The sequence below is a fragment of the Suhomyces tanzawaensis genome, assembly GCF_001661415.1.
Source record: "Suhomyces tanzawaensis NRRL Y-17324 unplaced genomic scaffold CANTAscaffold_1, whole genome shotgun sequence".
In the NCBI taxonomy this organism is placed as follows: domain Eukaryota; kingdom Fungi; phylum Ascomycota; class Pichiomycetes; order Serinales; family Debaryomycetaceae; genus Suhomyces; species Suhomyces tanzawaensis.
Window position 1 is genome coordinate 749248 of NW_017963636.1, and position 25072 is coordinate 774319.

Below are 25072 nucleotides of genomic sequence, written 5' to 3' on the forward strand. Positions count from 1 at the left end.
ATGCACATATTTTGCAACATATTTGTTTTACAGGTTAACACCTTGCAGGTTGAGTAATTAATCCCCTGATTGCCTAGTCATAGCAACTTTCGTGCCCTTACCAAAACAACCCATATCCACTACTAAGCAAATTAACGAAATACAACATCAATTATCAAGAACAAGATAGAAGTATGGGATTAACGTCCAAGCTTGATAAATTGAAGATTAGAGCTTCTAGCGAGGAACTGGAATCAACCTCTAGCAAAGCTTCTACTCCTCACGGAGATCAAACAAAAGATACTGATGACGTGGATGAGATTGACAATGAAGGACAATCTATCTTATCCGGAATCATTGCTCAATTGAGGCCAGGCTGTGATTTATCTAAGATCACACTTCCAACTTTCATATTAGAAAAAAAATCTATGTTGGAAAGAATTACGAACTTCTTTCAAATTCCTAACCTCTTGTTAGATGCCAACAAGACTGAAGATGAATTGGAACGTTTCATAGCAGTGCTTAAATGGTACCTTGCAAGTTGGCACATTGCTCCTAAAGCAGTGAAGAAGCCATTGAATCCTGTGTTGGGAGAAGTCTTCGCTTGTTATTGGGACGACCTTCCCGATGGTAACAAAGCATATTATGTGTCAGAGCAAGTTTCACACCATCCTCCTAAGTCATCATACTTCTACTTAGTACCAGAGCTGAAGATTAGAGTAGATGGGGTAGTGGTTCCCAAATCCAAGTTTCTTGGAAATTCGTCAGCTGCAATTATGGAAGGTTGGGGTCATGTTACTCTTGGTGAGAGAGATGATGAAGTATACATCATGAACCAGCCAAATGTGTACTGTCGTGGTATCCTTTTTGGTAAACTTAGACTTGAATTGGGAGACCACATGTATGTGAAATGTGCCAAAACTGGTTTTGAGGCGGATATTGATTTCAAAACAAAGGGCTTCATTAGTGGTACATATGATGCAATTGAGGGTGTAATCAAGAACTCCAAAAATTCCGAAGTGCTTTACAATATTTCTGGTAAGTGGAATGAAGTCATGGAAATTAAGAATGTGAAGACAGGCGAAAAGAAAGTGTTGTTTGATACAGCAGGAGCAACCCAATTAAAATCTCAAGTTAAACCATTAGATGAACAGTGGGAGTATGAATCACGGAACTTGTGGAAGCCAACTCTTGAGGGCCTTAGTAAGAGAGATCACAATTTAGCTACGGAAGAGAAATTTAAAGTCGAAAATGAACAAAGAATTATAGCCAAGAAGAGATTAGAAGCTGGTGTGGATTTTCATCCACGTTTGTTTAGACCTGTGTCGGACCTGGAGCAGGACATTAAGGATTTGGAGTACATTATTTATAAGCATATTGATTTATCTGAGGATGCAGAATCATTGAGAAGTTCCGTACTTGATATTTTCCCTATCCTACCTGGGCAGAAGCTTCATGAATCATTTGACATACCGGGCTATAAGAAAGCAAGCGGAAAATCTTAAACACCTATAATATGAATTAATTGATCCGTGAGGTTGAAGAGCTTCCTTGCGTGAATAGCTTTTTATGCAATACTCCATTGCCTTACCCGGATATATAATAATAATTTACTCTCAATTTTAAATACAATAATATACAATCTACTTAGCACTTCCCACCTAAGCTTTAAGCGGATCATTATTGGTTTGTCGCATCCTGCATATAATATTTTAAGTTGTGCTGTCCGGTTACATTGCCCAAATGCAAAACATACTTAACAAATCATTGAGTCGCTCGAATAGCATGAGTAATTAGAGATCACAATGTCTCAAATAGATACGGTGTCACTTCTTAAGGAAATCAGATCAGGTGATTTCAGTGCTTTCAAGTGTATTGATCATTTGAGAAGAAATTGTGATTCAATTGGTATACATCATGCTTTGGTGAAAAGGTTGTATTCTTACACCTACGATGAGTTGGAGTTCTTTATTCCTCAGTTTGTTCAATTGTTGGTATCTTTTGACACCAACTCTATGGCACTTGAAGACTTCTTATTGGATTATTGTACGAAGTACCCTCATTTTTCGTTGATTGTGTTTTGGAACTTGCAAGCTTATGTTTTTGAGTTGAGAAATGATCCAGATTCTACTTCGTTCAAGACTGTTCGTTTATTTATAAACAAATTACAAAACATTCTTTTCAATACTGAAGCACTGAACGATAAACATGCAGAATTTAGAGAAAACCTACAGCCATCCCTTGTCATGTGTGGTGCTATTGCCGCATCGATTGCTATTCCAGGTCTAAATGACTACATTGCACCAATTATAAAGTCACAGGGTAAACAACAGAAGTCATTCGTGTTCAAATTGGCAAACTTTCAAAAGTCTTTAACCAAAAATTTGACGATGAAGAACAAGAGGTTATCCATTGAAGATTCTGGAGTGGTCTCTGAAGACGAAACAGGTAGCCAGTCGATTTCAAGGCTAAGTCGCGAGCTGCATCAACGATCTTCTTCTGTTCCAAGAATAGCACCCAAGAAAGTAAGTCTGACGTTCCTGTCCGATGATTCAGAAGTTTATACAACTGACGACGAAAATGAAGCAGGTGCAAATTTGTTGACCAGAGCAATGTCAACCATGGAATTGAAAGATAAGAGCAGAATACAGCATGCTAAATACAGTGAGATAGCGGAAAACTTGAAGATCAATACTTATATCAAATCGAAAAAGAGAGGGCTTAATCCTGCAGCAAAACAAGGGATTTCTAGTTTCCGTTCAGAATCTATTGAAAGTGACACTTACAACTTTTCGAGATCACTCCCAGATTTATCCAAGGTTCACGAAAGGCCTTCGCTCTCCCCAACCGAATCTGAATCCATTATTAGTATAAACAATTCCGAATCAACTCAAAAGATAAAAAGAAATCTATCTCAATATTCGAAAAATACGAACACATCTTCGTACAATAGCCTTCTCAAGACTCTACAAGTTAATTATGCTAAGAAGGAAACTGAGTTTATTATGGCTTTGCAAAATATATCATTGAGGTTGTCCCAAGTACCTAAAGAAGCCAGACTTTCTGCTCTTAGAGCCGAACTTTCTATCATTAATGATACTTTATTGCCTTCTGAAATTGATATTCCCCAACTTCTTCCTGTTACTAGTAACAAGAACAAAAAGTATCATAAGATTTTAAGGTTAAGTGTTAACGAAGCATGTGTTCTCAACTCTGCTGAAAGAGTTCCATTTTTGCTATTAGTTGAATATCTTAGTGATGAAAGTGACTTTAATCCTTTCTCTGAGCAAAATCAAAAGATAATTCAAGCAAAACGCAGTCCAACAACAGAACTTCGAAAGAGAGAGATCACAAATGATATAATTGATATTACTGAAAAGGAACTCAAGCCACCTACTACTCCTACAGTCAATCAACAAGATTTGGAAGTATTAGGTATACAAGCAGAAGCGGATTTGGGCGACTTCCCGATCCTCTCTCATAAAAGCTCTGCCCATGAGCTAAGCAAATTGAAAATCACAGATTCTCCTAATATTCTGGATAATGAAGGAGACCATTCGGTTCTACCAATCATTACAGGCTCATCTGCAGAAATGTCTACCAAATCTTTGGCTGATCAAATGAGAATTGCCTCAGTAATGTTGCAGCAATTGGATAGCTCTGGTCAATCGTCTTCGGAGCAATCCTTGTCAATCAGAAGCAGGATTGTTGAATCCATGATCTCATTGCAAGATCAGTTCGACTCAATAAACTTCGAGAAATTGAATCAACTCAAAGGTGATTTGCCTGATGCTGGTGAGAGAAAGTTGGAGAACGATTTCAAACTAGGTGAGGATTGGAATACCAAAAAGCAAAGAATAAAAAAATCAAGTATTTACGGTCATTTACCAAATTGGGAACTATGCTCTGTTATTGCAAAAAATGGTGACGACCTTCCTCAAGAAGCTTTTGCGTGCCAACTCATAACCATGATATCTAACATATGGAAAAGAAGAAGGGCTGGAGCTTGGACGAAACGGATGAAAATTTTGATAACAAGTGCAGGAACTGGTCTCGTCGAAACTATTACCAATGCCATGTCCATCCACTCCATCAAAAAATCACTTACGGAAATCTCTATTGCATCCGGTGAAAATTCAAAAGGCAGAATATTCACATTACAGGATTACTTTACTGAAATTTATGGCTCGCTTGATTCACCAAGGTACAAACAAGCGCAAGATAACTTTGCTGTTAGTTTGGCATCCTACTCCATTTTATGTTACATTCTCCAAATCAAAGATAGGCACAATGGTAATATAATGGTAGATAATGAGGGGCATATCATACATATTGATTTCGGTTTTCTTTTATCAAACTCGCCTGGAAGTGTGGGATTCGAAGCCGCACCTTTCAAGCTCACTTCAGAATATGTGGATCTTTTAGGAGGGCAAGATAGCGCACCTTACAAAAAATTTGTAACGGTGTGTAAAAACTGTTTCATTTCATTGAGAGCTGAAAGTGAACAAATTGTAAGCATAGTTGAATTGATGCAAAAGGATTCGACCTTGCCATGTTTCAAGAATGGTGAAACAACGAGTGTATTGCTCAAGCAGAGACTTCAATTACACTTAACAGACGATGAGGCGGAGGCATTTGTTGAAAATTATTTGATAGGCAGAAGTATTGGCAGCATCTATACAAGACTATATGACCAATTTCAAATGATCACCCAAGGCATTTATAGTTGAAATGTGGTTATTCTTATGCAGGATTGGATATTTTCTCCGGATTTATGTACTAAAAGGGATACACATGAATTACAAACTAGGTATATAACTAAATCAAAAACGTCAATCTTGTTACTACTTATAACCAAAACTCATGCGTATGAAGTGTTTTTCCCCTAGACTTGCAAAGAAAACACCATGGACAAGCTCCTTCCGAATCTTAAGATACAAATTTTCTCCTGCGAGATACAATAAGTTCGAACCAAGGTTTGAGGGCTTCATTCTCGCACAGTTACCCCCTCTTCCCAAACCTTCGGAAGGATTAGCGAACTTAATGTGGAAATTTAATGAGTTGAGCGATTTTGGCGACAACTATTCTGGAAGTGTCAATAATGCAATTCGTGATGAACAGTTTCAAAAGAATGCAAAAGGTAAGATTAACGGATTCATAGCTTTTAGAACTTTCTACTCAAAATCAATACGGAATGCCAAATATCAGAGGGAATTATCGAAAGCTTTGGCAGAATTATGGAAAAATGAACCAAGTAAACCCCAATGGTCCCTATATGCACTGGTGTACAATCTTAGGGAGAAAAATATTCCCTTCATGCAATGGTTATGTGCGAGTTTGAATATTGGTGGTGGAATATCAGATAACTATTCGCAAAAGTTTGTAACAATCAAAAATACGAGCTGTATGTTTGAAACAGATATCGACAGGTTGGTTGTTGAAGATGTATATTTGATTAATAAAGAAGTATAGTACAATTTATAAATGGTTTAGATAATTAATATGCAATCTGGTCAATGAGTAGTACTATGTGGCGGAGTTAACTGGTACGGGAGCACTCTTTGCCCTTTTGAGTTGGTCCGATTTGTCATCCTTTTTTCTCTTCTTCGTAACTTTTTTGGGTCTAACCTCTCCCTCCACGTAAACATCATTTGGAAGATCAAACAATTTTACATTCTTAATTTGAATCTGATGAATTTCTTCGTTGTAAGAAACCCAACCTTTACACAAACTGTAGAATTCTGAGCATGGATACTGAATATCAAGCTTCTTAATTCCATCGGGTTGACCAGCCGTTTTGGATATTTTTATGTCAAGACCGACAAATAGTTTTGTGATATGAATCTGCTTCTTCTCCTTATCTTCCGCGGTTGGCTTTTTAAGAGAATTTATAAAATTTTCTCCCTGAAGTGTACCATAAGCATTAATAATGTCTTCCGTCTTGTTGTCTTCAACTAAATAAGAATTTGAAAAGTCTTTCACATATGGATGTGCAAGTTCAACTCCATCTGTAACTTCAAGCTTGAGGACTAGTTGACGTAGTCTACTTTCGACAAAGCCACTCCACTTCAAATGTTCTTCATCGGTGGAAACGGTCGCCACAACAATGCATAAATAAAATTTGTAACGATAGAAAAAGTCATGTCTTTCAAAAAGATCACCCCAGCTTTTCTTACCCAAACCAATTTGTGTCATCATTTCAGACCCTCTCTCAAGCTCTGACAAGATAAACTTTTGAGTTGAGCTAGTGATATTGTGAGTGGCACACATTGAAGGATATGCAGGTGTGATTACGGGCATTCTGTGTTGTCGGTCATGTGGATAAAGTCTTGGGTTCCATACTCTCACCTGCAATGGACCATCTTCTATTGGCTTCAACAATACCGGTTGTGGCCAATTCCATTTAGTGTAAATATTGAAAAATTTCTCAACAATAACAGCACTAACTGCATTGGGATACAATTGGCAAATTCTTGCAACTAGCATTGCCCATGCAACACCACCTGGAAACCCAAAGATATTCCCGTAAACAGCTCTTTGTTGTGCCCACATTTTTATACAACGTAAGGCATGCTTGAAGACTGTTGGTTTTGGAACCAATTGTAAGATTTCATCGGTGACCCTTGTACCATTCAAAGATCTTAAGTCTTTCTCATCAATATTTTTCAAAAGATTCTTATCATCAAGTGTCATGTCAATAGGAATTCTGGGCACATTTAGGGTCGCCTGAATCAAATCGATCGATATCCCGTCAAACTCGATTTTGATAATTGGAACGTATGCATCAGGAACTGCGGCAATTTCTTCTAACTCCGGTCTTTTACGGATTATTTGCTCAAATACATTGAAGAAGTCTTCCCTAGTGATATGCTTCGGAACAACAACAAGAGTATCTATATCCGAACCAGGGCCATAGACGCCTAACCTATATGAACCGAATGTAAACACTTTTCCACCGGCATCCCGTGCCATACCATCTGACATATTCTTATTCTTCGATGCTATGTATACGAATTCTTGGACCATCTTTTGGAAGAGTGAAAGAACTTCAACCCTTTTCTTTGTTGCTTGTTCACTCTCAAAAGAACCTCGATTCTTGAGTTCTGAAATAAGGGAATCATTCAACAAATTTTCCTTCGGAGTAGGATTTGCTGTAGATATGGGGTCTGTAACTCCATAAGCCCTTGTACTCATTTCTTTGTTTCTTTCGATTGAATCACCTGCCTTCGGATGCACAAGTTGCCCAAAAAAGGCTGCTGAGTTTTGACCCATTATGATTGATTTGCGCACGACTTTGAACTTTGTGCTTTTCGACTTTATGGCATTTACTGTTTACAATAAATAGCCTGGTTTAGCGAATATACGGATAACTATAAGGCAGAAAGTGCAAAATCCTTTGTTGCTCTATATTACAATATATACAGTATTCTATGATTGTTCCCTAATTACTTGCCCTTGAATTTTGGGCCTTTCTCTTTTGCTTGATCAGTTTTTCAACTACCCGTTTGGTTCCTTTAACTTCTTGAAGTATCCCAAACAACCAGATTTTTGAATCGTGTGAAAGTTTTAACTTGTCATCTCTTAAAACCTTCATCACTTGATGAATAATAACTTGTCTAATTCTATAATTGTATCCATATTCTTTCAATTTATCTAAGAATGATTTGAAAAACTGTATCTTCTGATTGATATCCAACTTCGGTGAAGTCAAAATTCCAAGGATCATAAAAGTAATTTTCCCCGATAGCTTTGCTTTTGTGGTTTGATAAAGTTGTAGAAGTTTCACTGCCTTTGTGGGATCATCTTTGATCATTAATTTAAATAATGATGACTGCGCTGTGGCAAGTGCTTCCTTCTGAGAATTGGAATCATTCAACGTCGAAATTATGTCCCTCATTTTCAATATCCCCGAAGTGGAATCTCCAGAGCGTTCAACAAACCTCATGACTTCCAACATTAAATTATTCATTATGTAATCTTTACCATATACGGAAGTCACGAACGTAAATTGACCGCTTTGGAATCGTTCGTTGATACTGTAGATCACCGTAGCAATATTCTTGGCTTCCATTAGTGAAATGGTTTGGCCAAAAGCTCGAAGAGCATTATGGAAATCTGCCTTTTCCTTGGAAGTAGCAAAGAAAAGTAATTTTTGAATGTCATGGTGGAACTTCTGATTGGATCCTTCGCTTCTCGCCAAAATAACCTCTTTACGAAGCGTAAGTTCTAAGAGCTTTTCAAACATATCTCCGATCAACGTGTGTTCGTATATATTGGATCGCAATAGCATCGATCTGAACAATTCTAGCACCATTTGCTTGGAAAGTAATTGATCATCAGATGCTAACAAGCGGTAAAAATGAAGTTGTTCGTCTCTTGGGTATTCTCCGTTGGCTACTTTGCGTAGCACATTCCTGATTCCTTTTGGGTTGTATGAGAAATGCAATTGTTTAATTAATTTGTGGACATCATGAATTGGGATGGGTGATGAAAATGCTAAGTCAAGAAATTCAGGAATGAGTTTTTCCTTCCTATCTTGTGGTAATGAGTTCAATTGCTTGAAACACGATGCAAAGTTTTGGTGTGACTCGACGTATACACGGCTTATTGATTTAATTAAAGGTGAGTCGTCGAGTACTTGGAAATGTTCCGCAAGTACGGAGTTGATCTGTTCAATGGTTCCAGCCTCATTCAATTTAGACAAGAGATAGTTGATGATGTACTTGTTGGATTTTTTGCCATTCTTATGGTATGCCTGGTAGGTTTGGTAGGCATCAAAATTGGGGTTGGACCTAATGAGGTATACCACATCATTTGCATTCAAATTGGTGGAGTCTGCAAGGGTTTCCACGTACTTAGATAATGCTGTAGCTATCATGGGAGTTTTCCATTCCTTCAGGAACGGAAAATTAGATGAATGTGCAAATTGTGGACCCACCACAGAAAGCCAGCCCGGATACTTCGTGATATCCCCATGTTCCTGTATCAAGTGTGCGATTTCTTGTTGGTTTGGTGAGTTATGCTGAATGGTTTCGAACAATTTCTTGAGGTATAGCATCTGGGAGTTCCTGTCGTTGATGTTATATGAGGCCTTGAACGCAGAAAAGTCCTCGATGTTCTGGAGGTTATCGAGCTCAAGCCACAAGGACAAGTTCAGCTGGATCCATTCTTTGCTGATCTTGTACTTCAAGCTACAGATGTCCACGATGTGGTTTCTGAACCCCGGGTTGATTTCTTCGGTCTGGGAAGCTATGAGCAACTCGAGTAGGCCAAATGCAAGGTTGTCGTTTTCCTCAAACGCCTGGAAGGCCACGTCCAAGAAGTCCTCGAGGTCGGTGAGCGATGTGTAGGTCTCCAAGCAGATTTTCCAGCACTTTTCGTACTGTCTGTGGAACAAGAGTCTTCTGATGAGGAGGGTCTTCAGGGCGTTGTCGAGCGGGTTTTCCAACTGCTCGTAGAGCGCGAGGTAGCTCTCGGGGTTGATGAGGAGCGGGCTGTACGTCAACATGATGAAGAGCTTGTGGTTGGTGTCCAAGATCTTGGCAAGGTCGTTTTTCAAGTTGGGTTCGAGGTCCGCAGTGTGAGTGTCTTCGTCCAACGAGTCCAAGTTGCGGTTGATGGACTCTGACAACGCCTGCGACTCTTTCACAATCAAGTTCTTCAAGAAGCCGGCGATGCCCTGCAAGCCTGTGGTGGGTGGCTGTTGGCGGGTGGACATGGCCACCGCCTGCCTCAAGCGCCCAGCAGTGTTGCCGAGCATGGGGGCACGTATTCGGGAGGATCGTCCCCAGGAGTACCGCCATAGTCTATACATTGCACATCTAAGTTGTTCTGGTGTGGTAATGGGAAGTTCTCTGGGCCTCGCTATTCTGGTAGTGAGCATTCACTCATCGTGCGGTGCGACAAATGGTGATAGTGAAAGTCGCTGCGTGCACTCGACCATAACCGATACATTCACTGTGTGGAGCTAGCGTCACCATCGATGGCACAAGTGATCTGGAACACAGACATCGACGTCTACAATCCCGACGTGATCCCGGTGCTGGTGGCCAAAGCCATTGCCGGGTTTCTCCCCATCCAGGACCTCTTGAGCTTTGGGCAGGTGTCGCGTAACACCTACCGGACTGTGAGTGATCCCGAGGTGTGGGTGGCCCGTCTCCGGGCCATGAAGGTGTGGCAGACGGCCCAAGTGCCCAGGGACGGGCACGGACGTCCATTGACGCCAGGGGAGATCCACGACCTTGAAAACCCCCTCATCTGTGTCAACAGCGTGGTCAAGATCCCCAAGTTGGCCCAGTTCCAGCTCCTCAAGATCCATAAGAGCCTCTACCCCTACTACGTCGACTTGCTCGGAAACAAATCGTACGATCAGCTCAAGATCTTCAAAGACTTCACCACCCCCGAAGACCAGGCCAAGATCTTGAACAACCTCATCATGTACAACAAAATCGACTACATCGACGACTCTAGAGAAGTCATACGCGACAAGATCAACGCCTTGTTTGAGATCTTCGAGAACGCCTTGCTCCGTGAGTTGGAAATCCACTTCGACATCCAAGACTACGAAGTCACTAAGCGGTTTGTCAAGATTTTGATCGATCTAAAGAACCAACAGACCCTCATCGACTTCTTCCTTCAAAAGAGCATATTCGACAACGAAGAAAGCGAATTGTTCAATCCCGAAACCTTCGATGCCTCCAAATTCTTCGAGCCAGTAGGTTGGAAAGAATCCCATGTTGAAGATGGGATCGAAAAGATTCAGTTAGACGATAGCCCGGTTTCTGAAGAAGATCGTGAGTACGAGCTTAACGAACCAGAATTCAAACGATTAATAGCAGATCTAGCTGCGATTTTCAATCAACAGGCGCAGGTGATCGACCTCATATTCCCTCAATCTGTCCCTATGATGTACAAGGTTTGTGAGGAGTTGATCTCCAACCAAGTCAAGGAATTACTCATGATTCTTATCGACGCCTCAAAACTGAAGAATTTATACTTGACGGTAGTTCCAACGATTTATCAACTCATGACCGAAGACTTTATTGCTTTGTTGAAGCCCAATGAAAATGTGGGTGAGAGCTATCACCAATTGGTAACGGAGTTATTCGACATGCTGTATGAATCATTTGTGGTAGAACACATGAGGGAAGAGGCAGTTTTCTTCCAAGCCAATTCCAAAGCCCATATTCTTGAATGGAAAGAAGACATATCCAAAAGAGAAGCAGAAACAACCCAAAATATCCTCAAGCATGTTAAAGTGGAAACCAAAAATGATTTCTTGACAAGTTTCAAAAAAGTGTTCACAGTCAATACCAATAATTCTTCTGGAAAGAATTCTGAGGCAACTGACGAAAAGAATTATTCAGAGATACAAGCCAAAGCCCAAATTTTATCTGAAAACATCAAATCTTTGAACAAGACATTGAGTCCTAGCTTGGTATTGGAAACCCTCAATGAAGCAAGAACCTCCCTTCAAAGACTCTACCGTTTCAAATCATTTACCATTGCAGCATTGAAGGATGAAATTTTCACAAGCATGCAAGGCATTTTCGTACACGTACTTGATACAATTGGAAGTGAACACATCAGACCAGGTTTTGAAAGAGCATTGCAATATTTACAGACCTATAATCCAGCATCTCCAACGTACACCGAATCACATAATGAGTCTTTCAACGAGCCAATTGGGTTGTTTTTCGAATTAATCAACATGGCAGACTTAATTATTCAAATGATAGATATATTCTACAAAGAAGAATTGATCAATAGAAACATCTTTAAGCATGAAAACTCTATTTTCAATACCTCCTTGCAGAACAAGAAGAAGCTTGAAGCCTTAGTCGATAAGTATGTGGCTGACGGACTCAATGTCGGTATTGAAGTCTTAGTCAATGAAATCGATCATGTTTACAAAACTAACTCTGTGGACGCTGATTACAATGCTGCTCCAAATACTGCATTGTCAATAGGGCCTACTGAAGCTGCGAAAAAGGCTGTCAAGATTTTGGACGATAATATTGACTTGTTAGTAGACAGCGCTGACAAATCGATAGTTGAAGTTTTCCAACAGGAAATTGCAGAGAGATTTTTCCAAATCATCGTTAAAACTATGAAGAACAACACTATTTCAGTGACAGGTGCGACCAATTTGATTTCCGATCTTAATTTGTACTATGATTTCATGGTGGCCCACATCAAATCGAACAAAAGAATGGTTTTGCCGTTGTACCAATCGTTGAAGAAAGTCGGAAACATCTACTTGATTGGTGGAACTGACTCAAAGGCCATTGGAAAGCTTGTTAGCGATTTGTCCAAATTTAATGGTATATTTGGACAAGAAGAAATCTACGAATTTGTTCAAAGGAGACAAGATTGGCCACAAATCAGAAAACACGTTGAGAAGGTCATGTATGGTTTCGGCTTGGGAGATTGCACTATTGTTTAAGCTTCAAGAACTGTAAATATGTATTGAATATCTGCAATATATACAACCTTAGCATTTAAATTAAGATGTAGGTGGTGATAGAAAGTATTGTTTGACCCAAATTAAATGTCTGGTTCGCTACTTTTAGGGCGGTGGTATTCTTCCAAATCAAGTTGAGAATTCCAAAATTTTGTCAAAACGATGGGAAAACCTACTAACCCCGTAAATTATAATTCATATTATCACTTGTTCACCTATTTGAAGAAATGTCCAGTTATCTATTCTGCTCTAATTTAAAACAAAGCTTTACGATCATTTAGTGATTTGACCTCACTTTTTGTTACACTAAGTCCGTCTATTTTGCACCCATCAAATTATAGCCCTGCTAGATAAAAAAACCGGGAAAAGCCAAACTTCCAAATTCACAGCTTTCTGGTATCTTTAACTACCCGAGACTAGAACCTGTGCCTTCTAGACATGCTTCAGTGACCACTTATTTTAATTCAACCTCCACGCACACTCGCACGATTCTAACATCGCGGACCCGGTACAGTCTCATACTTAAATTTTTCTCATCTACAATTCAAACACCATGATTCGATTTAACATCCCATCCCGTATACGGCACTGGCCGAAGCCGTCTCTACGTCACCTCAACACGAAGGCCCTTCCCAGAAAAGTCAAACTATCACATCAACCAATACCCGTCATCGATGATACCAAGGCAGAGCTCGACACTCATTCATTCGAGAGGCTATCCCAAGCATACCAGATGCTAGGAAGCAAAAACAAATTCTCGTGGTCAGCATTGAAATGTTACGAGTTCTACGAAAAGTCTCCATCCACCTTTTTGCAGGATCTCATGCAGTATCCCAGAATCAACAAGGGTATGATCTCATTCTTGTTCCACCATTATCACCACTCCAGCTCCATACGAGTGCTTATCCTCAATGACATCTGCACCTTACTATTGGCTGGCAAGCTGCATATCGTGGTGGCCGTGCTCCAAGAAATGCAAAAGCTGGACATACTTTCTGCTCCAATCGTGACCGACTTGGATTTCATCATCTCTCAAAAAACCAAACTTGACGCCATCAAGTTACAGATCACTCTCAGCGACATCTTGGTGAGGCTCTCCACAACATCGGGTGAACCAATGGTCAGCAGCTCATACTTGTTGCAGTTCTCCCAGCATGGAATCACCATCAGCGCCGAGACCGTTCGCCAAGTAATTACCTCATTAATGATAGATAAGGACGTCTACCACTCATACAATGTCTACACCATCTTGAAACTATTGGACGAATATGGGACCACCATAATCGACTCCTCTCTAGCCCCAAAATTACTTGAGTACTTCATAGAAAATCCCAAATCCATCTTCTTTGCCAACGAGCTTCTTGGGAGATTGGAACGTTCTGCGGTTTTGGAAAAAGAGTCACAGGAAGCACAGAAAATGCTCTTGAACTACATCTTGGTGAATCTCGAATGTGGACTTTCTGAAACAGCTTTATCCATTTGGTTTGACCACATTATAGTCACCGAAGTTTGTCTTCCTGCTCTCCGGGTATTTTTCGAGAAGTTGACAGATAGCGAAACCATGCTCAGGGTGATTAACTCCATACCATTGCATTTAAGAGAAGCTAACCAGGATATACTACAAATATTGGTTGAGTTTTATGGAACCAGGCCTGGCTTCCAATCTGAATTCAACAAGTTGATTCCAAAGCTTGCCACCCCCTTACCCAGGCTGGTATATTCGTCTTTATTCAAGGCATTCATGCATCAGAATAATGAAGGAGCAGCAGAACGAATTCTTGGCATTATTTTCAAGTCAAAGAACGGGTTGTCTCACCACGAGTTTTACTACATTATAGATAAATTATTGCAGCAAGAAGATAATATGGACCAATGTCTTACCATGGTCAGAAATACTGATATAAGTGTTTCCAAACTGGCATACACTCGAATCTTCAACGAGATACTCAGAACAGATAATATTGAAGATTATGGACCATTTTTCAATGAGTTATACATCAAGTTTTTGAAGCTTTCGGCAGACGATGTTGCATTAGAGTCCCTCACTGTATCAATAGTTGACTACTTGACCACGTTTATTAGTACCCGTGCTGGAAAAAAGATGTATCTTCGAATCAATTCCCTAGATGGGAAGTCAAATGCATTTCAGTCAGACAAGTACAGCAAGATGTTCAATTTCGAGAAGTATGGAATTCCAAACAAATTTAAACGGTTCATGGTTCTTTCTACTGGGGGCCGAAGAAAGTGCTTGGACATTATTGCCAGGCAGTCGATCAAGGAGTCGGATATTGATACTATCAAGTGGAGTATTGAGGAGATGAGATTTTTGGGAGCCTCTGTGCAAGAAATCAGCAAGATGATCTCCAAAGAAGTCAACGAACAGTAGTCGAAAAGGCTCGTAAGATTCTCACATTTTAAATCATTCAGAACCGAAAACAATAGTTTCCATTTCTGAATTAGAAACTTGGAAGTTTTTCATTGGAATAACTAACCACCTGGTTTGCTAGCAAAATAGCTGAGCATTGCAAAGTATTCTAGTGAAGCATCGCGTCACTATAAGACAAAAGTTGAGTAGTTCATGGAGGAACTAAGCATACAGGGTTTACATTAGGAAATTTATAGATAGCTATACATATATACAGGAGGACGAAGCTAGCTATATCTGGTGCTAGACGAGGTCCAGAACTTGTCATGAAAGAAAAACCGTATTGTTAATCGAATGCTAACAAGTGACGATTAACTCATATGCCAACAAGTTCATGAATGATGAACCAGACGAGACCCAGAATTTACTCATGAAGGGTAACATGTATACCGTATCGTCACAGGAATACCCACTCTATCTTCTTCTGTTCTTCTTCTTGTCGTATAATACACCACCCTTGATCTCTTGGGCGTTGTGACCCATCATCTCGATCAAGTCATCCACCTTCTTAGCTCTAGGTTCGTCACTCTTGACTTCCTCCTTCGGTATGGTTTCAGGCTCGGTTTCAAATGCAGCGAATCTTTGCTTGAACTTACTGATCTTTCCGGTGGATAAGTCACCAGTGAACAAGTCAGAACGGTTAGGATTCCACAATTCACTATTTCTTTGGTCGGTGATCATTCTGATTTCGTCCTTGGGCGCCTGCGACCTTCTTCTTATGACAGAGCCGTCACTAAGCTCCACCAAGGTGTCGAACTGGTAGAAGATGGCAGGACGGGCCTTGCCCATTTCGATTTTTCTCATGACTCTTCTGTTGGACAAATGCACGTGTCCCTTACCAGAGATGTTTCTGGTGAAGGTCTTCACCACAGAGGCGGTGGTTTCTAACTTGGTGCCGAACATGGTGATGGAGTAGTGGTGGTAGGCTCAGAAATGGCGTCAAAAAAATTCACTGAAAAGACGTGCGCGCACCGCCAAATCCTCCATATCCAGTCTCATAATGGCGACAATTCTTCACCATCACTACCTCTTCACCCACCACAATCCACAGCTTTTCGTGATTCAATATGGCGTTCTCATCGCAAACTCCAACGATTGTTGTGTTGAAAGAAGGCACCGATGCCTCCCAAGGTAAGGGTCAAATTTTGAATAATATCAACGCCTGTTTGGCAATCCAGGATACCTTGAAGCCTACCTTGGGACCTTTTGGTTCCGATATTTTGATTGTCAGCTCCAACGGTAAGACCACCATTTCCAACGACGGTGCCACCATCTTGAAGTTGTTGGACATCGTACACCCTGCCGCCAAGATGTTGGTGGATATATCCAGAGCCCAAGACGCCGAAGTTGGTGACGGTACTACGTCTGTCACCATTTTGGCTGGTGAGTTGTTAAAGGAAGCTAAGACCTTTATCGAGGATGGTATTTCTTCCCATTTCATCACTCGTGGTTTAAGAAAAGCCAACGAATTGGCAGTGGCAAAGATCAAAGAGTTGGCCGTCGAAGTTAAAAAAGATGATCCGGCAGAATTCCGTCAATTATTGGAGCGCTGTGCTACCACCGCTATGTCTTCCAAGCTTATCAGTAAGAACTCCGAATTTTTCACCCAGATGGTGGTTAATGCCGTGTTGAGTTTGGATCAAAACGATTTGGACGAGAACTTAATCGGTATCAAGAAAGTTCCAGGTGGTGCCATGGAAGACTCCATCTTTGTGGATGGTGTTGCATTTGAGAAGACCTTCTCCTACGCTGGGTTTGAGCAACAGCCCAAGAGATTCACCGACCCCAAAATCGTCAGTTTGAACGTGGAGTTGGAATTGAAGGCTGAAAGAGATAACGCCGAGGTTCGTGTGGAACAAGTCCAGGATTACCAGGACGTGGTCGATGCCGAATGGAAAATCATTTTCAACAAGTTGGAAGCCATTGCTGCTACTGGTGCCAACATAGTGTTGTCCAAGTTGCCTATTGGTGATTTGGCCACCCAGTTCTTTGCTGATAGAAACATCTTCTGTGCTGGTAGAGTGGCCAGCGAGGACATGGACAGAGTGCTCAAGGCCGTTGGCGGACGGATTTTGTCTACGTGTTCAGGCATCACTTCTGACGACTTGGGTACATGTGCCAACTTCGAAGAAGTGCAGATCGGGTCTCAAAGATATAACTTCTTCAAGGGGTGTCCCGAGGCCAAGACATGTACTTTGGTGTTGAGAGGAGGAGCCGAGCAGGTCATAGCCGAGGTAGAGAGATCGTTGCATGATGCCATCATGATTGTCAAGAGAGCAGTCAGCCACAACAGCGTCGTTGCTGGAGGAGGAGCCATCGAGATGGAATTGTCCAAGTACTTGAGAGACTATGCACGTACCGTTGCTGGCAAGCAGCAGTTAATCATCAACGGGTACGCCAAGGCGCTCGAGGTGATTCCCAGACAGTTGTGTGAAAATGCCGGATTGGATGGCATTGAGTTGTTGAACAAGTTGAGAAGTGCGCACGCCAAGGGCGAGATATGGTACGGGATCGACTTCCAGAGAGAAAATGTGGGCAACAACATGGCCAGCTTCATCTGGGAGCCTGCGTTGGTGAAGATTAATGCATTGGAGTCGGCCACCGAGGCTGCCAACTTGTTGTTGTCGGTGGACGAGACCATCAAGAACGAGGACTCGCAAGAGGGCGGAAGGGGCAGAGGTGCGTATTAGGAGAGAAGGTGCAACGCCAGAAAGGTAAAGTGAAGGTAAATTGCAAGTGAGAGCATAGTGGAGAATGCTATGGGGAAGCAGTGCATAGCGTGCATACCATTCCATACCGTGCCGCCTACTCGTATATATAGATAATGTACTGGATATAACCGGGGTACAGGTGTAAAGATGACACGCATGTAGCGAAACCTGCCAAAGGCGGTTGTAAGGACGAAGGGGTCGGTGCGGTGCAGGCGGCAGGAGTCCGGGGATTCTCCGCCAGGAGCTACAGGGGGTGTGCGCCGAGCGTGGGGGAGTGGTAGCAAGAGGGGCCAGGGAGGAGGTGCCAAAGGCCAGGGGAAGAGTGCCAAGGGAGGTTGACGGAGCCAAGGGAGGTTGACGGAGCCAAGGGCTGGTGGTGGCTGCGACATTCTCCATTGGTGTCAATGGGGCGGACTTCAGCAGCACCACGTCAAGCCAACAATCGGCCCAGAGCGTTGCGTGTTGTATTGTGCCAGGAGGCTGCGGATGCTTCTGGGCCACGGCAGGCCCGTTTGGGACGGGCACGTGACTCGAGTCCTCGCCCGCGTCCACATTGCCGCTGGTTTGGGAACAGCCCGCGGCCAACCTCCCTAGAAATAGCTTTCGCGTCCCCAAATGGAAAAACTGCCATGCGGCTGCAAGGAACTGGCGGTGGTATTGTCGCAGACAATCGTGTGTCAGACAAAGCCAGAAAGGGGGTCGGTGTGACAACGTGAATGCACCAGAACACCGAAGCTTCTCTCAACAGAACCAGCCCACCACCACCAGTAGCACACCACCACCATCACCACCACTGCCAGTATCACCACCACCACCACCACTCCCACCACCACTTCTCCCACCCCTCCGGCAAATCCCCCCCGCGACCGCGCTCCTTCGGCGCGGTCGCGCTGGTTTGCAGCACACCCAGCCAGTGGCCCAATTGTGTCCGTGTCGTACTTTCTCGTGTAAGTGCAATCGCACTAAAGTAGTGGGCGCCTGCACAGGCCGCTGGCGCAACTGAGGTTCCGCGACGGCTGCAAGCCGCGTCCACGACGCGTAGCGCTCCTGTAGAAAAAGAAAGCCAGACACTCATCAGGGCCATGCTATAAAACCAATTTAGGCCCCTCGGTTTGCAAAAACAGTGTTTGAGTCCCGCTTCCTCCATTCGTTCGTTCATTCCTTCCTTCCTTATCCTTTGAAGCCATGCTCGCCCACAAGAAGTACGGGCCCCCTCCTGTGAGGCCCAAGCCCTACAGCATTATGCTTGAGCTTCTTGAAGCCCAGGCCAACAAAAAACTCACCAGTGAATATACCCACGACATCACTTTGGCATTGGCACGGCTTGAGGCCGTCAGCCAGGTCAACCCCGCCATGATCGACCTCCAGCCCGAAATCCAGTGGTTCATGAGACCGTTCTTGCTCGACTTCTTGATCGAGTTGCATTCGTCGTTCAAGCTCCAGCCCCAGACGCTTTTTCTCTGCTTGAACGTGATCGACCGCTACTGCGCCAAGCGTATAGTGTTCAAGCGCCACTACCAGTTGGTGGGGTGCACCGCACTCTGGATCGCCGCCAAGTACGAGGACAAGAAGCTGAGGGTGCCCACCTTGAAGGAGTTGACCATCATGTGCAGAAGCGCCTACGACGAGGAGATGTTCATCCAGATGGAAATGCACATCTTGAGCACCCTCGAGTGGTCGCTCTCGCATCCCAACTTGGAAGATTGCCTCCAGTTGGCCATTTCCCACTCCAACCTCGCTGCTACCACCACCCCCTGTAAATACAACAAGTCAGTGGCGGGAGGGCCTGGCTCGCCCAACTCGTCGTTGTCGGCCATCACCGTGGTGGGACGCTTTCTCTGCGAGTTGTCGCTCTACGACAAGTTCTTCTTGTCGATGCCCACGTCCTTGGTGTCCATCACCGCCAACTTGTTGGCATGCTCCATGCTCCAGATCCCCAATGCCTCCGAAAGCTTGCGCGACTTGATGAGAAGAACCCTCCACAAGAAACCGCCTCCTCCCGCTGAAGACGACATGTACGACGACTCCGGCTCGGTCCACGACAGTGACTTCACCGACATCGCGTCTGATGAAGAGGAAAACAGACAGCCAGAAGTCCACGGTGCATTCCTCAGCGGCCTCGATGAAAACGCGCTCCAACAAATCAAGAAAATCGCATTGGTGTTTATCATCCAGTTCAGCAAAACCACCGAAGTGCTCTCCAAGAAATACGAAAACTTGGGGGTGATTCAGGTGATCAATAACTTCCACCAAAGATTCACCTACGTCATCTCCTCGGTATATGAGAGCCAGCAGTCGGTGATGGACCAGGAGGTATTGGACCCCAAACTCGTCCAGCTTTCGGAGATCTTGCTCCAGTTTCCCCAATCCGAGGTCCAAATGGACTTGCGCGGCCAGCAACGTCGCTCGTCCACATCTTCGTCCACATCTTCGTCACCTTGTTCTTCGTCGGCCGGGTCTCCTAATACCACACCCGTCCATCCATTTCACTCCACATCCATCCTAAATTTAAATCTTTACGAAAACGGAATGCCTCCTATCACGCCCCCTTCAGCCACCTCCCAATATTCAGTATTTTCTAATAAGAGAAGCAGCTCGGTATGTGTTACGCCCGTGCATTCCAATTCTCTTGCGTCAGTTTCCAGCGCAACATCCAGCATTGTGCGCAACAGCAAGAGAAGAATATCGAAGGGTAAACCATCCAACTACACTGCTTCCTACAATAGCAATATCGCTAAGCATAATCATGCTCTTCCACCCCCACCCCCTCATCGTTTGACAAGTACAGCAAACAGTAGTACCGAGTTCTCGCCTTTGAATGCCAATAGTAGCGGAACTTCGGAGTCTACTGCCTGGCCGTCGCCAGTAATGCATGTATGATGAGATGTATTTGCATGTGCTACGGCACTTTTTCAGTTCTTCGCGTTGGGTTATGTATTAATGAAAGGAGGTTAAGAATCATTGTAGATGCTCCGAGAGAAGATTGTAGATTTCCGAGAATCAAGTGAATTGCTGGAGTAATTTTGAAAAGATTGCGGTTACTGCTCGGTCCGAGGACCTTAGCGCATTGATCGATACTGGAATTATGGATACTTAACTATGCCTGTAAATTTTCATGTAAATTCAGGGATTAAAATCAAACTGACATCTAGCAGTGAGCTTAGACGTCCATTCTAGCCACAGCCACCAGATCCAGTTTTAATTAAACAATTTCCGATGAAACCAGTCTATTCCACGGGAGCACAAATTATTGTGCCTAAAGTGGCCAGTAGGAGAGCCATTCTACATTAAGAGCCGAAAAGGGATTTAAAATTACAAGTTCTATCTAGCTTTTACCTCTTGTCCCCATTAAAAAGTTAAAATTCCATGCCTCTAATTTTAACAACTTATCTTTAATCAAAAAGTTTACGTTTGGCAGAATTCCATCTTCTATTTATTCCACTTGTCAATCATGAAAGTTTACCTTTGATTTCACAATCGGCGCCACTGACCAATTCCAGACCCTACTCACACCTTCTGCAACAATAACCAATTCCAGCCTGTCTGATGCAACAATATCTAGATCAATGTACCTGCGTGTAATTCGGTGGTGTCTGCAGGAGCGGAACCCGTGGACTACTCCGTAGGGGCTACCCGTCAAAAGGGCCATTGTAGCGAGACAAAAGGCGCCACCACCGCAAGGGCTGTTCTACAGCACACCTGCTACGGTAGTACCACTTGGTACCACTGTCGTAGCACTGTTGTACCACTCTCGTGTTATACTTTTAACTCTGTCGTATTCCACCTCACCCCTCCGTCTCCCGCGACGCGAATGTAAACACCGATCTGGTCACCTGACACTCCGTTGCCAGTCTGTTTTGTTAAGGAATCTACGACACGATAGCGTCTACCAGAAAACACATCGACCCTAGCCTCCACCGCCTACAACCATGTCGACTGAGGACGACGGCTTCAACTCCAAGAACTGGGTGTGGGTCCCCGACTCCCACAACTTCTTTACCAAAGGCTACATCACCGACTACAACAACGACGGCACATGTAAAGTCACCGTGGTCAACGGCAACCTGGAAACGCACCAGGTGGTCCCCCAGAACCAATTGGAGAACTGCAATCCTGCCAAGTTCAACAAGTGTGATGACATGGCCGAGTTGACCCACTTGAACGAGCCGCTGGTGGTGTACAACCTCTACTTGAGGTACAACGACGACATGATCTACACCTACTCGGGGCTCTTTTTGGTGGCCATCAACCCCTACAAGTCGTTACCCATCTATGACACAAAGGTGCTCAAGAAGCACCACTCCCACGACTTCGACAAGCCGCCTCCCCATATCTTCGCTACTGCCGAAGGCACCTACAGAAACCTTCTTTCCAACAGAAAGGACCAGTCCATCTTGGTCACGGGTGAGAGTGGTGCGGGAAAGACCGAAAACACAAAGAAAATCATCCAGTACTTGTCATCTATCACTCCCCACTCTGCCGCATCCACCACAGGTTCACCTCTCTTGCTGGGCCTGCCTCTGCCCCTGCCCACAAGCTCCCACAACATCGATACAAAAATCCTTCAGGCAAATCCGATATTGGAAAGTTTCGGAAACGCCAAGACCATCAAGAATAACAACTCCTCCAGATTCGGGAAATTCATCAGGATATTCTTCTCCCCCAAAGGTGCTATCAATGGTGCCAACATCGACTACTACTTACTCGAAAAGTCACGAGTAGTGGGCCAAGCCGACCAAGAGAGAAACTACCATGTTTTCTACCAATTCTTAAAGGGTTCCGATCAGTTATCGAACTTGAACCTCAGCAAAGATATTTCGTCCTACAAATATCTTTCCAATTCCAAAATCGATATCCCCCATGTGGATGACATGAAGGAATATAATATATTGGTAGAAGCATTCAACATAATGGGGTTCTCTACCCCAGAAATCAATAACATCTTCAAGTTATTGGCAGTCATTTTGCATTTGGGTAATTTGGACTTTACGTCTTGGAAGTCTGATCAGGCAAACTTCACAAATGATTCTCCAATTGAAGTAATCGTGAAATTGCTTGGTATTGAGAAGCAGGATTTTGTTAACAACTTAATACGACCAAAGGTAAAGGCCGGTAGAGAATACGTGCAGAAGTCCAAAAGACCGTCAGAAGTGAAATATGCCATTGATGCTTTTGCCAAACATCTTTACGAAAAGATTTTTCAGTTCATCATTGCTAAGATCAATGAAAATTTACAAATTGATTCATCCAGCGATAACGATCTGCTCAATTTCATCGGTGTTTTGGATATAGCTGGTTTTGAGATTTTTGATGTCAATTCCTTCGAACAGTTGTGCATTAATTATACTAATGAGAAACTTCAACAATTTTTCAACCATCATTCATTTATATTAGAACAAAGTGAATATTTACGAGAGGATATCCAATGGGAATTCATTGACTTCGGCCAAGATTTGCAACCAACAATTGACTTGATAGAAACAAAGAATCCAATGGGTGTACTTAAGATTTTGGATGAAGAGTGTGTCATTCCTAAATCGTCCGATAAATCATTTATGGAGAAGTTGTCAAGCAATTGGGGCAAGGGTAAATCTGCCAAATTTCAAGAGAATAAATTGAAAAGTGGTTTCATTATTCATCATTATGCAGGGAAAGTGGAGTATAATGTTGACAATTGGTTACAAAAGAATACTGATCCTGTCAACGAAAATGTTTTGAAATTGTTACCATCCTCGACTAATGACTTTGTTGTCGAATTGGTCAAGAATGATGAGCATTTAATTGCTGAACCATCCAACAAGAGAGGTGGACCAAGATTGAAGACAGCTTCTCAGAAGCATAAGGATCAGCTTGGAAATCTTATGGAGCAGCTAGAGAGAACAGAACCTCACTTCGTTCGGTGTATTTTGCCCAACCTAGAGAAGAAAGCAAATAAGTTCGACAAGACCTTAGTCCTCCATCAATTAAGATGTAATGGTGTTTTGGAAGGTATTCGTATTACACGTGCTGGTTATCCAAATAGGATGACATTTGATGATTTCTATCAAAGATATGCCATCATCAATGTCAAGGAAGTATTCACCAAAAACATGAAAACCAACAGTGAGTTGATCTTAAAATTTATCAACTTGGATCCGGATACGTTTAAGATCGGTATCACAAAGATTTTCTTCAAAAATGGTATTTTAGGCAAACTTGAAGAATTAAGAGATTTAAGTTTGAAGAGTATTTTCACCGATTTGCAAAGTTTGATTCGAGGAATTACTGCAAGAAAAACTATGGAAAAGAAAATCAAAGAAATTCAATCGTCTCAATTAATTGCCAGAACTATCAAGCAAGTTGATGAGTCATTGGTCACAAGTCATTGGTTAGACTTGTTCGTAAATATTAAACCATTGTTGGAGGAATCTATCAAGGTATTAGATTCTAAAGAGATGAATGACAATCTCAAAAATGTTAATCTCAAGTTGAAGGATGCAGAGAAAAGTAAGGTAAACCTTGAAAATGATAATAACAAATTGAGGGACCAGATTGAGAAGTTAGAAGATGAAATTATCTCTACTACCAACTTGATCAAGGAAAAGGATAACTCTTTGGAAAAGCTCAAAACAGAGGAGAAGACTTCAAATGAGAAAATCAAGAAATTGGCGGCCAAATTGGTCGAACTTGAAAAATTGAATAAATCTTACAAAGAGCAATTAGATGCATTAAAATTTGAATCTTCGAAAACATCTAAAGGTCTTGAGGAGAAGGTCACTGAGTTGGCGGCTTTGCGTCTTGCTCGTGATGAAGCAATCGAACAAGTTGCTTCAACAAAGGCCCAAATTGAGGTGTTACAGAGGGAAAAGGAAGGCCACAGCGAACAGATTGCTTCATTAAAACGCGAACATGAAACATCTAGGTCCGCTATGGAGTCTGAATCTAAAAAGTTGAGAGATGCTAATAGTCAATTGGAAAGAGATGTAGCAACTAGTCAAGGATTTTCAAGCAAGAATGAATCATTATCCAAGCAGATCGAAGAACTTACGGCCACAATTGGGACTCATGTTGCAAATATTACACTGAAAGAAAGAGAAATTAAATCAGTCAGATCCAATTTTAAGCGTCATGAAGATGAAATGTCAGACTTGAAGCGCCAATTAACCGAATCCGAAATGAAAGTCAGAGAATTAAACTCTAACCATGATCAGAATTCAAGAGAAGTGAAGCAAAACAAAGACAAAGTTGCAAAATTGACCCAAGAAATAGATGGGTTACGTGGCCAGATAGGTCAAGTAAAACAATTAGAAGCCGAAATTAAAGAAAAGAAAATCCTAGAATTACAAAGACAGCAGGAGATCGAAAGTCTTCAGAAAAATCTTAATTCTGCAAAAGAGGAAAACACTTCAATAAAGGCTTCGCTTGAAAAATTGAAAGTGGAGTGTGAAACCATCACAAAGGCTAAGTCCGATTATTCAGATAAAATTATTCTATTGAATAATAGATTGAAAGAAT

The 25072-nt window shown here is 42.5% G+C and overlaps 11 protein-coding genes across 11 annotated transcripts; 7 read left to right on the plus strand and 4 right to left on the minus strand.

Moving 5' to 3' along the window:
- Positions 1-117: 117 nt before the first annotated feature.
- On the plus strand, positions 118-1632 carry OBPA (oxysterol-binding protein related protein). The gene has a single exon (XM_020207140.1). It carries the CDS (start codon positions 174-176, stop codon positions 1482-1484), a length of 1311 nt encoding a protein of 436 aa, XP_020066760.1. The 5' UTR covers positions 118-173; the 3' UTR covers positions 1485-1632.
- Positions 1633-1784: 152 nt separating this feature from the next.
- On the plus strand, positions 1785-4709 carry PIKA (1-phosphatidylinositol 4-kinase; the record flags this gene model as incomplete). Its single annotated transcript, XM_020208710.1, has 1 exon — positions 1785-4709. One exon carries the CDS (start codon positions 1785-1787, stop codon positions 4707-4709), a length of 2925 nt encoding a protein of 974 aa, XP_020066761.1.
- Positions 4710-4842: 133 nt separating this feature from the next.
- Positions 4843-5434, plus strand: CANTADRAFT_19262 (uncharacterized protein; the record flags this gene model as incomplete). The annotated part of the gene is made up of 3 exons (XM_020206431.1): positions 4843-5119; positions 5141-5383; positions 5409-5434. The coding sequence occupies 3 exons, from the start codon at positions 4843-4845 to the stop codon at positions 5432-5434; spliced, it is 546 nt and encodes a 181-aa protein (XP_020067609.1).
- Positions 5435-5505: 71 nt separating this feature from the next.
- Positions 5506-7173, minus strand: PAP1 (polynucleotide adenylyltransferase; the record flags this gene model as incomplete). Its single annotated transcript, XM_020211355.1, has 1 exon — positions 5506-7173. One exon carries the CDS (start codon positions 7171-7173, stop codon positions 5506-5508), a length of 1668 nt encoding a protein of 555 aa, XP_020066762.1.
- A 192-nt stretch (positions 7174-7365) lies between these two features.
- On the minus strand, positions 7366-9715 carry CANTADRAFT_92886 (uncharacterized protein). Its single transcript, XM_020211966.1, has one exon. It carries the CDS (start codon positions 9695-9697, stop codon positions 7421-7423), a length of 2277 nt encoding a protein of 758 aa, XP_020066763.1. The 5' UTR covers positions 9698-9715; the 3' UTR covers positions 7366-7420.
- Positions 9716-9926: 211 nt separating this feature from the next.
- On the plus strand, positions 9927-12472 carry RCY1 (Rcy1p). The gene has a single exon (XM_020207141.1). The coding sequence runs from the start codon at positions 9962-9964 to the stop codon at positions 12422-12424; it is 2463 nt and encodes an 820-aa protein (XP_020066764.1). The 5' UTR covers positions 9927-9961; the 3' UTR covers positions 12425-12472.
- A 523-nt stretch (positions 12473-12995) lies between these two features.
- CANTADRAFT_3729 (uncharacterized protein) lies at positions 12996-14828 on the plus strand (the record flags this gene model as incomplete). Its single annotated transcript, XM_020208712.1, has 1 exon — positions 12996-14828. One exon carries the CDS (start codon positions 12996-12998, stop codon positions 14826-14828), a length of 1833 nt encoding a protein of 610 aa, XP_020066765.1.
- Positions 14829-15281: 453 nt separating this feature from the next.
- On the minus strand, positions 15282-15770 carry MRPL36 (mitochondrial 54S ribosomal protein bL31m; the record flags this gene model as incomplete). Its single annotated transcript, XM_020206432.1, has 1 exon — positions 15282-15770. The coding sequence occupies one exon, from the start codon at positions 15768-15770 to the stop codon at positions 15282-15284; it is 489 nt and encodes a 162-aa protein (XP_020066766.1).
- Positions 15771-15934: 164 nt separating this feature from the next.
- On the plus strand, positions 15935-17557 carry CCT7 (chaperonin-containing T-complex subunit; the record flags this gene model as incomplete). Its single annotated transcript, XM_020208713.1, has 1 exon — positions 15935-17557. The coding sequence occupies one exon, from the start codon at positions 15935-15937 to the stop codon at positions 17555-17557; it is 1623 nt and encodes a 540-aa protein (XP_020066767.1).
- A 1206-nt stretch (positions 17558-18763) lies between these two features.
- On the plus strand, positions 18764-20458 carry CCN1 (Ccn1p; the record flags this gene model as incomplete). Its single annotated transcript, XM_020209159.1, has 3 exons — positions 18764-19612; positions 19655-19979; positions 20133-20458. 3 exons carry the CDS (start codon positions 18764-18766, stop codon positions 20456-20458), a joined length of 1500 nt encoding a protein of 499 aa, XP_020066768.1.
- Positions 20459-20903: 445 nt separating this feature from the next.
- Positions 20904-21246, minus strand: CANTADRAFT_24512 (uncharacterized protein; the record flags this gene model as incomplete). Its single annotated transcript, XM_020207142.1, has 1 exon — positions 20904-21246. A coding segment is annotated over exon 1 (200 nt), but the record flags the coding sequence as incomplete, so codon positions are not given.
- Between the last annotated feature and the right edge of the window lie 3826 nt (positions 21247-25072).

Bases quoted from the DNA above. Each gene is read 5' to 3' on its own strand.
- OBPA (XM_020207140.1), top strand. From the start codon at position 174: ATGGGATTAACGTCCAAGCTTGATAAATTGAAGATTAGAGCTTCTAGC.
- RCY1 (XM_020207141.1), top strand. From the start codon at position 9,962: ATGGCACAAGTGATCTGGAACACAGACATCGACGTCTACAATCCCGAC.
- CANTADRAFT_92886 (XM_020211966.1), bottom strand. From the start codon at position 9,697: ATGTCCACCCGCCAACAGCCACCCACCACAGGCTTGCAGGGCATCGCC.